General features: G+C 35.3%; 1 protein-coding gene across 6 annotated transcripts in view; it reads right to left on the reverse strand.

Moving 5' to 3' along the window:
• The window catches only part of LRBA (LPS responsive beige-like anchor protein), a 518,726-nt gene that overhangs the window by 385,190 nt on the left and 117,038 nt on the right, over positions 1-16,498 (reverse strand). For all 6 annotated transcript variants that reach the window (XM_036424850.2, XM_036424848.2, XM_036424851.2 and 3 more), the window contains 2 exons: positions 14,478-14,925; positions 6,114-6,244 (listed from right to left, as the gene is read on the reverse strand). In XM_036424850.2, coding sequence (XP_036280743.1) covers positions 6,114-6,244; positions 14,478-14,925 — 579 coding nt within the window. The remainder of the gene's footprint in view (positions 1-6,113; positions 6,245-14,477; positions 14,926-16,498) is intronic.

A 16,498-nucleotide genomic window follows, 5' to 3' on the forward strand; every position in this document is an offset into this window, starting at 1 on the left:
TCAAATTATTGGCAAATATGTTCTCTCATCCAGTGGGTTCCCTTTTCATTTTGTTGATGGTATGTTACAAGATATGTCATAAGGATAGAGAAGCCAGCTTGAAGGGTCTCCCACTGACTAAGCTGCAGATAATCTGAGCATCAAAATAATAGAGTAACTGATTATAACCCATCCAACAAAATAGGAATCCATGAAGCCATGCTGATATGATAAATTAATAATCAGAGGAACAGAATATTTAATAATTTCAAAGTACCTCCTTCCCATAGTACACTTATAAAATGGAAAAAGTAACTTTACAATATAGGAAGTACCTTTCATCTATACTTATATCAAATGATGAGAAGTGGTCATTAGTAATGTTACAAATCAAAACTGTACACCATGCAATTAGATTTTCTTTCCTTATCTGTTCCATAATATTTCTACTACAGAAGTATAATCTGTTTCTAATTATAAGAAATATATCAGACCAACTCAAATTCAGAAACATTAATTCCAGTTGTTTCCAATTTTTGGCCATATTAACAAATGTCTTATATGTGCTTACATAAATCTATGTGCATTCCTTTATTTTCCAAGTTCCTAGAAGTCAATAAACACACTTTAAATGTTGATAAATACTGGCAATTTGCCCTGAAGAAAGAATAAACAATTTCCACTTCTTTGATTACTAGTAAAATTGAATTTATTCTCTAAATTTCCTGGAAACAAAACAGGAAACATAAAGGAATATTCTGTTGAAAAGTTTAGAAACTGCAAAGCAAAGAATCAATCCTAAATTTGACCAACATAAAAAGTGGATTTCTAATAATTCCATGAATCAGATCACTATAAAACTGAACAGCCATTGTCCTACAAGAAAAGCCTATCACTACCTCACACCACTCCCACAATTTCCTCAGATTCAATTCAGTTCCATCTGTGCATTATTATGCTACTTGCTCTTTTAGTTAGGTAAGGCAAATAAAGTTCATTCTGGGATAGACAGACACAGTCAGGCTCTGATAAGGGGTTCTGTAGATTTAACTGATTATTAAACAACAAGGATCTGGGACAACTTGACCTTCCTTGAAGCATGCTTAGTCTCGGGCAGACCTTGATTAATAATCAGCAGCTCTGATTACTAGGTCTCAGGAAACAGCAGAATCCAGAAATCTGCGCTGTTTGATGCCCCACAGGCTTGGTTCCTTTGGGGAGAGGGCATGGCAGCCATCTTCCACAATTACCCTCTGGATAAATACTAAACCAATCTCCTAGAGTAAGCATATTCCTACAAGATGAATTTACCCATAGTGAATCTCTTTTCCACAACATATTTCCTTCTCCTTCCTTTGATAATCACTGTTCACTCTTCTTTTTACTGGGCTTTTTGTTTATTGCTGAACTTCGTCCCATTTTCACCATCCTGCTAAATTGAGTGCTAATTGTAGCTCCAATTCTAACAAACTGAATAGAATCTATCCTAATGCATATGATTAATTTTTAAATGAAGTTAAAGTATACATTTATTCATATTGACAATTTTTTAATGTGCATTTATCGATTCTCATTTCATCAACAACAGATTTCTATTTTTGCATTTTTTACAATAAAATTTCAAAGTAGTGAGCAAAACAAGGTGAAGTTGAAATTTTTTTCACTTTTCAGTGTCAGGAATTTACAAGAGTCAGGTCCTTTTTCTACACAACATTCAGTAAAGTACTTCAGAGACCAAATAGCTTTATTACACCTGCAATTTCCTAAATTATTGACAGCAAGAGGATCACTGAACCATGGTTGGCCACTGACTTCTATTACAAAAGATTAAACATTTCTGAACTGTATTTTTCTTATCAGTAGTAATTCTTAAAGACCATGTTTACTTAGATAACAGACATTTTCTCTAAAAGAACTATTAGTAGTTTTTCTTAAACTTATCTGAAATTGATAAAGGAACACATAAGATCCCGTTTACTTAAAGGTAGAGGTAGAAGTAATAAATCTCAAAAAAGTAGATGAGGCTTTAGGCTGTATAAGTAAAACAAAATTATCTTTCACAATGCTAATTGATCCTAATTTTAATGAGCTGAAATGCATACTAAAAAAATGAAAAAGACAAAAAATAATGTTTCTCTAAATTAAAAAATAACGAAAGCTACCCTAAAATTAATGTCAATTTTCAAAACTAATAGAATTACAGGGAGAAGGAGGACAAGATGGCGACCGAACAGACGGACTTGTTCTGACCCTGGCCCCAGAATAGAATTACAGCAGTAAGGGATTTTTACAAATATTTTTTTAATCATAAGAAACACTTTACTACTGTGTTTCCCCGAAAATAAGACATCCTTCGAAAATAAGACCTAGCGCATGGAAAGATAAGACATCCCCTGAAAATAAGACCTAGTGCAACTTTGGGAGAAAAAATTAATATAAGACACTGTCTTATTTTCAGGGAAACAGGGTAACAAAGATAAATATATCATCTAGCAATAGTTATAAGAAAAAAATCACATGAAAAAATAAACTAAATAGATCAGTAATTTCATTCCTGCCAGATAAAATATGTAATTTCCAAATACCTTCTGATATTATCAACTCAGATAAAAATAAAAGCAATAAATGTATTGTGTTAATTTAACATTAAAGTTTTTCAATAAATAATCACATATGTAAATACAGACGCTACTTCCAGCATGTGGAATGATACCAACTTATCTTTTCCTTATCCTTACACTGATAAACTGGCTCCTTCACACGAACAGTTTTCCAGACATTCAAAAGGACAAAAAGGAAAATGCAAATAGGTCATCTGTCTAACATCAATCCAGGGAAGAACCAGCCGATTGTTTATTCAAGGTCCTTAAGGATCTAAATAAATAAGGTCCTTTGTAATAAAGTATCATTAAAACAAATGTCAATATTTAATTACTAAATATTGTATTTTTAATTTTCTCGTAGTCTCTCTTTTTCACTCTCTCGCTGCCCACCCATTCTGAGCCAGTTCAGGGAGGGAAAAGGCTCTCTGCCCAATAAAAACTCTTCATTAAAGTAACAAAAAACTTTATTTAATGAGTAGATAAGCCTCAAAGGTCAAGTCTTCTATAAGACAAGGAATCAAATATGTTCTTTCAACATTAAATGTAAATGTACTAATTAATATATGCATGCCCTAATATACAAGTAGTATAATTATTAAATTTTTCAAATTAGCAAAAACCCAGCATTTAAATTACTAAAGAACAGTCTATTTAGTTCCTTTATTAGGTTAGCTTTACTTTTCTTTTGTTTTTGCTACTTTTTTTTTTTTTCCACCCACTAATTCAAGTGTCTGCTATATTTGTTAGCAAATAACAAATGGGGAGATCATTCCACTTTATCTGTTTATAAGAAGATATTTATTAAACAATTCTCCATGGGCCTCTTATGTTTCTGTATAGCTTGCAACTGTAAATACTGACTGCCTTTACTCTGGAATACAAATATATATATAAATTTTTTTGCTGGATAATATTTTTTTGTTTATTATCTAAAGTTTTACATATGTCTCCTTTTTCCCTGATTGACTGCTCCCCTTCCCCCAGCCATTACCACCCAGGCAAACTTCCACTGCCTCAGTGTCTGTGTCCATTGATTATGCTAATACGAATGCATACAAGTTTTTTTGTTGCTCTGTAACTCCCTGCCCCCCCACCTCCCCTGCCATTTGTCTCTGGATCTATGCTTGTTCATCAAATTATATTGATCATTATATCCACATATGAGTGACATCATGTGATATTTCTTTTAATCATTGATGCTTTGCATCATGGTAGAAAACCATCATGGCATATTTGAAAAAAAAGAGTAACAGCATCTTCATATATATTGCATTCTGGGAAATTAAAACTTTGCTGATGAGTAACTTTAAAATATCCAGATTTTGGTATATGTACTGAAACTGTTTTCTGTTTTAGTTTTCTTCAAATTATGCATATAAAAATAAAAACAAAAAACATCATGCATATACAAAGGTATACCTATCTCTCTCTCCCTCTCCCTTCCTCTCTGTAATCAATTAAAAATATAAATATACAAAAAAACCTCTCTGAGATACACTATTTTATCAAATACTAGAGGCCTGGTACACAAGATTCGTGCATTTGGGGGGGGGGGGGCGGGAGAAGGGCCTCAGCTCAGCCTGCACCCTCACCCAGTCCAGGACCCCTTGGGGGATGCCACGGGGATGGGGCCTGAGAAGCAGTCAGACATCCCTCTCGTGGTCTAGGACCACTCACTCCTTACCACCTGCCTGTTCCCACCATCCCTGCTGTGCTTGCCATCTATGAGCCTGGCATCTGACCAAGAGGGGGAAGCTCCTACGTTGAGCGTTTTCCCCTGGTGGTCAGTGCACATCATAGCAAACGGTCATTCTGCTGTTCGGTTGATTTGTATATTACGTTTTTATTAAATAGGAATCTATTTATACAGCAAACATACTATTTTTTTAGAACAGGTAAAACAGCAGATACGAGGTTTGAGATGTCCAAAAAGTTGAACTAAAAATACTTTTTGTGTGATTTCAATGTAATCCATCTAGTTATTCCTTCAAGATTTATTTTTCATTAATCTCATTCTAAGAGCCAATAATGAATTCTTTTAATGGTACATAATCTAATTGTTAAATTTTTTTTATTTTTTTTTATTGATTGATTTTTAAAAGAGAGAGAAACACTAATTTGTTGGTCTACCAATGCATTCATTGGTTGATTCTTGTATGTGCCCTGACTGGGGATGAAACTGGCAACCTTGGTGTACTGGGACAATGCTCTAAGTCAGTGGTCAGCAAACTCAGTAGTCAACAGAGCCAAATATCAACAGTACAATTGAAATTTCTTTTGAGAGCCAAATTTTTTAAACTTAAACTTCTTCTAACGCCATGTCTTCAAAACAGACTCGCCCAGGCCATGGTATTTTGTGGAAGAGCCGCACTCAAGGGGCTAAAGAGCCGCATGTGGTTTACAAGCCGCAGTTTGCTGACCACGGCTCTAACCAACTGAGTTACCCAGTCACTGCTTAATTTTCTATTTTATGAAACAGCACATTTAGAATACTATTAATTATATAAAATAATATTATCTTTGACTTAACATACTAGTATCACATTGTTTTCAAGTTTACCTGGTATTATCACTAAACTTCCAGTCAACATCTAGGGATTTAAGATCTTACCCACCATATATATGCACCAAAAGGCTTTTACACTTGGTAGAAATGTAGAAAAAGAGATGGGCAAAAATCCAATTTGGGTGGTAAGCACACAATGCAATATATAGATGTTGTATCATAGAACTGTATAATTAAATTTTAACAACTAATGTCACCAACTAATTTTAATTTTTTTTAAAAAACTGCAATAGGCCCTAGCCAATTTGGCTCAGTGGAAAGAGCATTGGCCTGCAGACTGAAGGTTCTGCGGCTCAATTTCGGTTAAGGGCAAATGCAGGGGTTTCAGGCTGGATCCTCAGTAAAGCGTATGCAAGAGGCAGCCGATCAATGATATATTCATTCTCTCTCTCTCTCTCTCTCTCTCTCTCTCTCTCTCCCTCTCTCCCTCCCTCCCTCCCTCCCTCCCTCCCTCCCTCCCTCCCTCTTTTTTCCTTTCTGAAATCAATAAAAATATATTTTAAAAAATTAAAAGTAGTAAGTGCAGTAGGAGTTATTAAGCTACTGTAACTAATTCTAGAATGATGCTATGCTTCAGGCAAGCATTCCAAGTCTCTAGTTCAGAAAAATATTGAAGAAAAAAGTAAACATTTGATAGCTGATAACCAAATTAAAAGACCACGTCACCAAAACTTTCGTATATAAACCACTATCTGAACAAATCTTCTAAAGTGCAGGAGACAGAAAAGAGTATTTTAAAGCAGCAGCATCCAATTTGTTATACATTGTGGAGAAAATACTGAAATCATTGATTTAACTCATTTGCTATTACTCAAATATATTCAGAAATTTATTAAATGAGCAACAGTATAAAAGCATGGTGATTTATAAAATGCCTAACAAAATTTCTTAACTTTATCAAAAATCCTAAGCTTCGCTAAAATGGGAACTAAAACCTTTTTTGTTGAAATCACTGATAAACTCACCAGGAGATTCTCCTCCCACATCTGGGGCTTGGGCAGAATCTACTGAAGAAACCACACTGACAGAATTGGTGGTTACATTTGTAGTAAGAGTGGAAGGTAAGACTGATTTTTTTGTTGCAATGATGACACTTCTGTAATAAAAAAGGAAATAGATTTTAAAATACAGAAGATTAACCTACATTAATCACATAAATTTGAAATAGAAAATTGCTTTTTCTAATTTTTTCTCTATCTCTATTTTGACATACAATTTATTGAATACTCTTTCAATAAGAAACCTCTTTAATCGTGTTCACATTTATTGCATATCAATTTTTTTAGAATCAGGACAATATTCTATGAAAATATAATTCATTTTAACATTTAAACTTATATTTACTATATAACATTCTTTACATTTAGGATCATCTTTGATTATCTAACTTAAATAAAAATATAACAAAAGATGGATAAAAAAGGACTTTTAGCACTCAAGTGGAAAAGTAATTAACTTTTTCTTAACCTTAGAATTGAAGCAGAACGCTCAAACGTGCTTCAACAAGGATCTTAAAGCATCAGTAGGTACTTCTGAAATCATAAAAACTTAAAATTTTATAAGGTTAAAAAATGCAGATAAAAATATATCTATCATCTATATAACCCAATTTTTAAACTCAAGACTGTCTTTAGATAATAGACAATAAAAGATATAAATGCTAGATGCATTAATATCAAATAATAAAATTTGTTCACCTTGTATAGTATTCAAACACAGGTATTTATGATATACAAATTTCAATTAAAGTGTAATACTTTATACCAAAATAATAACTAAAAGGCCCTATTAAGCATAACTTAAAAGGCATTTTTAATTGAAGTTAGCTCCATAAACATGCAAAAACCCAGTTAATGAGGTAAAGAGGACAGCTGATATATAATGCACTCCCACAGCAGTGCTTACTTTTAATTACCTGGTGTTAACCATAAGCCTAAAGTCTTCAACATTCAATTTATTTAATCACATCTTTTGTTGACAATATTGCAAGCTTCAAGTATTCCCTTAACAGCTTTAAAGTATTCAGTTTCTAAATAAAGTTATTTAGATACTTCTTCCCAATAAATTCAAAAGTGGTAATTTCTAATTCCAGTACTTTAAAAGCACATTTTGTTTTTGTGGTTATATCAAAAAGAGATAATATAAAGTGAAATAGGTTTCGTTTTACTTCAGTGCCTATCATGTGACAGCAAACACTGTTGCCAATTAAATCAAGTTCTGTGGTGCTAGGCATGGCTTATTCAGTGTACTTGGAGGTAGCTGGTGTCACATCATTATAAGGGTGACTGCCAATGTTAACTATACACTAAAAAATAGAAGCAACAGCCACCTGAGCCCTCAATCCAAAATGGTGTGCTTAAATCATGGTAGCTTATATCAGATGAAGATTATTGACTTTAGGGGGAGTAAACATGACCCTGGTGTGTATGTGCGCATGTGTGTGTACGTGTGCTGGTGTAAATTCAGAAAACAATACAAAATCTAATTTGCACGTTTGCTACTCTAAGCAGAAATGTATTGTTTAAGAAAACCTCTAACCTATTCCCTAGCAACCTATTTTTGGGGGAGGAGAAGAGGAGAAATATGGACAAATTTACTTTCACATTCGCTCACAAAACAAAAAACCAGCAATATCTAGTTTACTCATACAACAGGTAAGAAATGATAGGAGCAATAGGAAATATTTATAAAAGTGACATAATTTTTTATGTAATTGAATTTAAGACATAAACCTACCCTATGTGTAACCAGCAATTCCCCTTAGGGACTTCCTCAAGATAACTTATGTCCACAAAAAATATGCACAAAATGTTCAAAGAGGCTTTATTGTTAACAACCAAAAAATTCAATAGCTCAGAGTCCTTCAAACAGGAAAAAATGCATAAAAATATGGTGGTATGCTCATGCAATGGAACAATACTCAGCAATAAGAAACTGATGATAAACATAGCATGGGTAAACCTCAAAATCGTTAAGTGAAGAAAGCCTTAAACTGAAGAATGCCAACTTTGTTTGTATTTCCTTTTACACGAAGTTCCAGAAAAGTCAGAAATAATCTATGGCAGAAAAACACACACAATAATAACTGCCTTGGAGGAATGGGGACAAGCACTGGCAGGAAAGATGCAAAAGGGAGCTTCCAAGACTCACCTAGATTGGGGAGTTGAGTTAACAAAAGAGTATAAACCTCATCAAATGGTAGTACACTTAAAATTTTTGCCTTTCAATGTATGCACATTTTACCTTAAAAAACTGTGTTGATCTCTAGATAGAGATCTGAATGTTAAAATGCTTGATTGAGGGCAAACTGATGTCTGCAACTTACTTTGAAATGCATAAAAAAATATGATTAACTGATGAGTAGAAGGTTGGCTATATGGAGAATTATATGATGAAGCAAATGACGTTAAAAGCTAATTACAGAATCTCAGTGATGGGTCTGTGGGTATTTACTGTACAATTCTTTCAGTTTTTTTATATGATTGAACATTTTTATATTGAAATGTTGGAAAGCTGATGAAGAAAAAAAAGTACTATACATGTTCCATATATGCACAATCTCTATTTGTCCAAGATGCTATGGTTAAAAAAACAAGAGATTAGTGCAAATGGAACTCCCATTTGACCCAGTAATCCCACTCCTAGGAATATATCCCAAGAAACTAAAAACACCAATCAGAAAGGATATATGCACCCCTATGTTCATAGCAGCACAATCTACAATAGCTAGAATCTGGAAACAGCCTAGGTGCCCATCAGCAGATGATTGGATCCAAAAACTATGGTACATCTACACAATGGAATACTATGCTGCCATAAAAAAGAAGGAATTCTCATCATTTGCAGCAACCTGGATAGAACTAGAGAACATTATGCTGAGTGAAATAAGCCAGTCAATAAAAGAGAAATACCACATGGCCTCACTCATTTATGGACATTAAAAAACATTATAAACTGACAAACCAAAAGATAGATATAAAGACAGTAAAGCAACAAGCAGACTGTAAAATTACACCAGGGAGAGTAGGGAGATCTGGGGGAGATAAGAGATCAACCGAAGGACTTGTATACATGCATATAAGTACAACTAATGGACACAAAACTCTGGGGAGGGAGAGTATGGGGGGGGCAATGTTAAAATATGTACACAGATAGTAATTTAATAAATAAAAAAAAATTTAAAAAAAGAGATTAGTGCAATAAATTCAATGAAACTTTAAAAAAATATATTTAAAAATAAAATTATGATAAAAATGTAAATAAAGGTAACAAAAAAATTTGACCTCATCTCCAATCCTTGAAACTACTAATATTATTAGTATTTACAATCACAAATAATACCTATTCAGTAAATACTGATTGTGCAAGATCTTCCATATGTTCTCATTCCTGACACATCTGAAGTGTGGCTTCATACACGGACTGACATTTAAGCCAGCATTCCTCACATGCTTTTGCATTATGGTGTTGTGGTTCCTAAGCATGTGCATTACTTCACAATGCCCACCCTTTGAATATGCTATTCCTCTACCAATATGCCTTCCTCTTAGTCCTACTTATCAGCAAGCTTCCTTCTCACCTTTCAAAATCTTGCTCAAAGACAAGCCTCCCCAGCCTCTCCAAGTCAAAGTTCATGGTACACTATTCTTTGTGCCCCCACACAATCACTCTATCCTATCTAATAAAAGAGTAATATGCAAATTGAGCATACCTCTACTATACCCACAAACCATACCCACCAGCCAATCGGGAGTGAGTATGCAAATTAACCCAACGAAGCTGGCTGTGTCCACAGAGTAAACAGGAGGCGTGGGTTTCCCCCGCAATTGAGGAAGCCAAGCTTCCTGCACACTGTGGCCAACCCACACCTCAGCTCAAGGCTACAAAGTTTCAATTATAAAAGATAAATAAATCCCAGATACCAGGGCCTCCACTTGGGTTGCTGGGAAGGGGGAGGTGGGGGGGGGAGGCTCAGCCGGCCTGCAAATCACCACAGGCCCTTTCCCAGGCTGTCCCACACCCAAAGGGAACCCCTACCCTGATCCAGGACACCTTTCAGGGCAAAGCATCTGGCCCCCACGCATGCACCAGGCCTCTCATATCTAATAAAAGAGTAATATGCAAATTGGCTGTCACTACAACACACAAGATGGCTGTCTCCATGTGGTCAAAGATGGCTTCCCCCATGTGGACACAAGATGGCCATCAGTGGAGGGCAGTTGGGAGAGACCAGAGTTGCAAGGGAGGACAGTTGGGGGTGATCAAGCCTGCAGGGAAGGGCAGTTGGGGGGGCCTAGACCTTGCAGAGGAGAGCAGTTGGAGGAGAACAGGCTTTCAGGGGAGGGCAGTTAGGGGCAAACAGGCTGGCAGGGAAGCAGATGGACATCAATCAGACTGGCATGGGAGGGGATAGAGGGTGATCAGGCTGGCAGGCAGAAATGGTTAGGGGCAATCAGGAAGGCAAGCAAGCTAGCAGTTGGGAGCCAGCAGTTCTAGATTGTGAGAGGGATGTCCAAGTAGTATCAGGCCTAAACGGGCAGTCGGATATCCCTCAAAGGGTCCCAGATTGGAGAGGATGCAGACTGGGGTGAGGGACAACAACCCCCCTCAATGCATGAATTTCATGCACTGGGGCTCTAGTATAATATAAACTTATAAATTATTAATAGTTATGATTAAGCACTGACATATGCCAAGAATTATTACTCAATTCTCAAAACAAGCCTAACATATATATTACTCCCTTTTAAAAATTAAAAAGTAAAGCTCAGAAAGGTAAAATAACATACCAAATTAAATGGCAGAAATGATCTACAATTCACAGTTGGTCTAAACAAAAACCTCTAATTTCAACTGTTTCCTCATATTGACCAATTTTAGTGTTACTGAGCTATAACGTACACACCACACAATTCACTAATTTAAAGTGTACAAACAAATTGTTTTTAGTATGTTCAGAGTTGTGCAACCATTCCACAATATTAACATTTAAACATAGTTCTACATTATAATCATTTATAAGCAATAATAATAAAGTTTTACAAAATATAAAACTATGTATGTACTTCTAACATGAAAAAATATATTTGCTCACAAATGAAGAGAGTTACATTCTCTACCCCAGCTATGTACTTCATACATAATAGAAAAATAAAGTTAATCAATTTCCAAATTCACTGACTGATTCGAGTCACTTCTGAGGAAGTAACATAATAATGCTTCAGCTTTGGGCCACTAAAAAAAAAATTGCCAAAACCGGTTTGGCTCAGTGGATAGAGTGTCAGCCTGCGGACTGAAAGGTCCTGGGTTTGATTCTGGTCATAGGCAAGTACCTTGGTTGCGGGCACATCCCCAGTGGAGGGTGTGCAGGAGGCAGCTGATCAGTGTTTCTCTCTCATCAATGTTTCTAACTCTCTATCCCTCTCTCTTCCTTGCTGTAAAAAAATCAATAAAAATATATTTTAAAAAAAGAAAATTCAAAGTCATAAGAACTCAAATAAAAGGACATTAAGCAGTAGGCAGATTTCACAATATTTTCATTCTCTTTACCATCTACTTTCATTTTTATAAAGTTTCCATGAAAAAGACTAAAACTTTCAACAGATAAGATTTTAAGCTATCATATGTATCACATAAGTACAAATCTAAACTTGTAAAACAAGTTCTTACAGTTTAAAAAAATAATCTATAAACTTAAATGTATTACTACACAAGTTTAATCATGCAAGAACAAATTATTTCACTTTTTTTTAAACACCACTTTGCAAAACACAAAGAAAATGCAATATATATCTGACACAACTTTGAGAGCCTATATGCTAACACAATGTGCAGAGATATTTCTACCATCATTCTCAAGTTACAGCTTAAGTTTCTATTTAAGAAACAATTTAAAATACAAATAATTCTGAATTTTAAATATGTGCCATCAATTTTAACAAAAAGCACTTCAAACTCTTTGGCAAATCAATTTGGAAGACAGACATGTCTTTTAGTTATGCAAGTTGTTCTGAACTTTCAATTAAAAGCCAACTATTAAACTATAAAATTTTACATACTATAGCTTTCTTCTTTACAAACTCACTAACTTTAATGAGTAATACTTGGCTATGCTAAGGACATATATAAATTATGTGTGTGTGTGTGTGTGTGTGTATGTGTGTGTGTGTGTGTATATATATATTCAACCACTCTGAGTTAAGTGCCACATTTTATCCCCATCTTAAAGATGAAAAAGAAGTAATTTTCCTAAGGTTCCACACAAAAGGAAATCCCAAACACTGTCAAATTTTTCTTTTACATCTACTAGGGAGACTTTTTGCAAGTTTCTTTATACTTATTAACAACAGACAAGAAGCACCAGTCTCTTCCAAATCACTAAGGTTCAGAAGTTCCATTTCAGATTCACATCAGTTTCAAATATCATAAACTTTCTCATAAATGCTATTTTATTTAACATGCAAATAGTTCAGTAAAGGAGAAAAGAGCATTTTAAACCAAGTACTTTAGTCCCTAAGGATCTAGTTGAAAAGCCAGACAAGCCCTTGAACTTTATCAAGATAAATCCCTGGCATCCACTAATCACCAGAGAGGATCTTCAAATTAGATAAGAGCAAGAATTTTGGCATGGGAATGAACACAAACACCTTGCCATCCAAAAAGGCCCACAGCCTGGCAGCCTTTCAGCAAGGTTCCACTCATGGAGCTGTTACTCTAAATTTTCCAGCTATTGCTTGAGAGTTGATAATTCTTAAGATATGAGGAGAGTTGTGATTTCTGACACAGCATTCCAGAGATAAACACATGATCAGAGGGATGCTTTGAAATTCCCAAAGATATTCCACTGGTCATGAAAAGAGTTTTCAAGAGGTGTCTCTTGCTAAGAAAAAGAAGGGGAAACGCAGAGCAGTTGGCTTGCCATCAGACAATATGTTAAATGCATACCAGACATGTAAGTTCCAAATAACATCCTGAAAAATGCTATCACCAAAATCCCTCTTTGTTTCAACAAACCCCTTAATATGTATTACCGAAGTATGGTTGGTTCCCTAAATATGTCCATAACCTACTCAATGAAGGAGTCACTAAAGCATAGCTTAATTTCTACACTATTTAAAAAGAAATACATGTCAAAGTAAACGAAATTTGGAACATTTATAAGAAAACTTTAATTATATTAATAAGATTTATCAAATTTTAAAATCTACTCTTAATCATTTCTGAGCTTAAACAAATTATAAAATTGAGAATACTTAGAAACCTGATCATTTACAGCTTTTCCAACCATCGAAATATAGCCATTGTTTTTAACAGTTTGATGTGGTCTTTTTGAGGCATATGTAATCGTATTTATGTATTTGCATAAAAGATCATAAATTTCAAATTTTGTACAATGCTTTTTTCATTAACATATCTTCAATATAATTTTACATAAATAGTGTTCTGCTTTCCTCTCTTTAATGGATTCCTAGTTTTTACTGTATACAGAAAATAAAACCACCACCAATCCCTCATAGATCAGCAAGTACGTTTTGCATTGCATAGCCAAATGATTCAAATCTTAGCTCCACCTTTTATTAGCATAAGCACTTAAGAGACTCAATTTCCCTTTGCCTCAGTTTCTTCACATATAAAAATAGTATCTATCCACCAAAGAGTCAAGGGGTTGATTCCCAGTTACAGTCAGGTACCTGGGTTGCAGGTTCAATACTCAGGCCCCGTTGGGGCTCGTGCAGATGGCAACCCATCAATATGTCTCTCTCACATACATGTTTTTCTCTTTTTCTCTCCTCCTCCTCCCTCCTTCCCCTTCCACTCTCTCTAAAAATCAATGGAGCCCAGCCAGAGCGGCTCAGTAGTTGAGCACCGTTGACCTATGAACCAGGAGGTAACAGTTCAATTCCTGATCAGGGCCTGGGTTGCAAGCTCTGTTCTTAGGGCGGGGTGTGCAGGAGGCAGGCTATCAATGATTCTCTCTCATCATTGATGTTTCTTTCTCTCTCTCCCTCTCCCTTCTTCTCTGAAATCAATAAAAAATATGTAATAAAAAAGAAAATCAATGGAAAAAATAACTTTGAGTTAAAAAAATTTATTTAACATATAACTTAACAATGTCATATTGAAATTATTTTTAAATCACTGATAGTTTTGATAAAAACTTGAAATGGTATACAAACCACACAACAAAAATATACTTGTAATTTTAAAAACTAGTTCAAAACAACTGTTTTTAATGTTTAAGCTAAAAATTTGCATAAATTCCTATAAACCTTTAAATCCTAGCAATTTATAAATATAAGTATACAAAAACCAGAAATTAGTTACAGTACCTGTCAAAAGACCTGAACTGCACAGGTGGTTCAACAGACAGATCACCAAGAGCACCGAGGCAGGGTGGTGGCAGAAGGGCAGGATCCACTGGGACTCCATCTGCTGGTATGTTAACCAAGCTGCGGAGAATGTCCTTCACATTGACATTTTTTGAAACTGGAAGCGATGGTGCAGCCTTGTTGTCCATCTCATTTCCTGCATCATTTTTGTGGTCCTGAGATTTATTGACTTCTAACGAAAGAGTGCACAGCACCTCACTGATTGCGTCTGGGCCTGCACTGACACTTGGAGGGGCTCCAGGAGAAGCTGCATCCACAGTGCTTCCCAAGCCAGCGGCTGTTTCCTCCCCAATGCCTGAATCCCTCCTTCGAGCAGATGATATGCTTTTGGATTCTTCCACTGATACTGGAGTTAATGGGCTGGATGCTGCTGGTGTGTTTTCTAGATCTTACCCAGAAACAGAAGAAAAGTACAAATAAAAAAAATTTTAGAACCAATTTTAAAAAGGTATATTTTATTCTGTAGCCATCTATCGGGTCTAGTAATAATTAATGTCGTTTTTAAACTTTCGTTTAAAATCTTGCTTGGCGTTGACTTGTATTGACATAACCTTCAAACACGTGGTATCTACAGAACGTGTGAAGTGCAATTAACAAGTTTTGCTTGAAAAAGTTTGTGTTTGGTTTGGTTTTTGTTGCAAAACTAGGGCTAAGAAGATGGCGGATGAAGAGCATATTCGGCACTGCATGCTTTACGAGTTCCAATTAGGAAGAAAAGCAAGTGAGGCTGCAAAAAACATCTGTAGTGCTCTTGGTCAAGATGCAGTTAGCGCCAGAAAATGCCAGCGTTGGTTTGAGAAATTTTGCGAGGGAAATTTTTCGTTAGATGACAAGAGTGGTGGAGGCCGTGTGTCCAATTTTGATCAAGAAGCTCTTCAAGCTCTTTTGGTGCAAAATCCTCAAATTACCCAACAAGAGCTTGCGACAACTTTAAATTGTTCACAAAAAAACAATTTCCAATCAATTGCGTGCACTTGGCAAAGTCCAAAAGTTTGGAAAATGGGTCCCTCATGAGTTGACCGACAACAACCGTAATCAAAAAGAGTCACAATTTGCAGTTCGCTCCTCTCTCATCAAAACCGTTTGCCGTTTTAGAGCAAATTGTTACTGGAGATGAAGAATGGGTGCTGTATGTTAATTTGAAAAGGCGGCCTCAATGGTTGGACAAAAATGAGGCTCCGTAGCCCATGCCAAAACCTGACTTGCATGCGAAAAAAGTGATGTTGTGTGTTTGGTGGAATTTTAAAGGAATTCTTCATTATGAACTTTTACCATCTACCCAAACCATTACAAGTGCAGTGTATAGTGCCCAATTGGAAAGGTTAACCCAAGCTTTAAGAGAAAAAGAACCCGCGCTGATTAATCGGAAGGGCGTAATTCTTCACCATGATAACGCACGACTGCATACTGCAAGAATCACTGCTGAAAAACTGCGCCAGTTGGAATGGGAAGTTCTCCCTCAACCTGCATATTCTCCTGATATTGCCCCTTCCGATTACCATTTGTTTCGTTCTTTGCAAAACTTTCTTCTTGGAAAAAAATTTAATAATGAAGAATGCCTCAAAAATGCATTGACCGAATTTTTTGCATCAAAATCACAAGAATTTTACAACAGAGGGATTAAAATGCTTCCTGAGCGTTGGGCACAAGTAGTAGAAAACAACGGCAACTATATTGTTGATTAAATTTTGTTGTATTGTTTAAATAAATTCGATTTTAAAAAGTATTAGAAAACGACATTAATTATTACTAGACCTAATATTATTTTAAATTAAGAAATGTATGGCATGTTCTAAATGGCAAAAATAAATTATATAATTTATAAAATGTTCTGAGTTACTGTATCAATAATAAAATTAGATGATATAAAAAATAATAAAAACAATAAAAAAATACCCGAGAAAACCCTCCAAACTGATCATGACATACAATGGAGAGCAATGCAAGGTTGAAAGCCATTG

The sequence above is a fragment of the Pipistrellus kuhlii genome, unplaced genomic scaffold (assembly GCF_014108245.1).
Source record: "Pipistrellus kuhlii isolate mPipKuh1 unplaced genomic scaffold, mPipKuh1.p scaffold_m20_p_8, whole genome shotgun sequence".
Taxonomy (NCBI): domain Eukaryota; kingdom Metazoa; phylum Chordata; class Mammalia; order Chiroptera; family Vespertilionidae; genus Pipistrellus; species Pipistrellus kuhlii.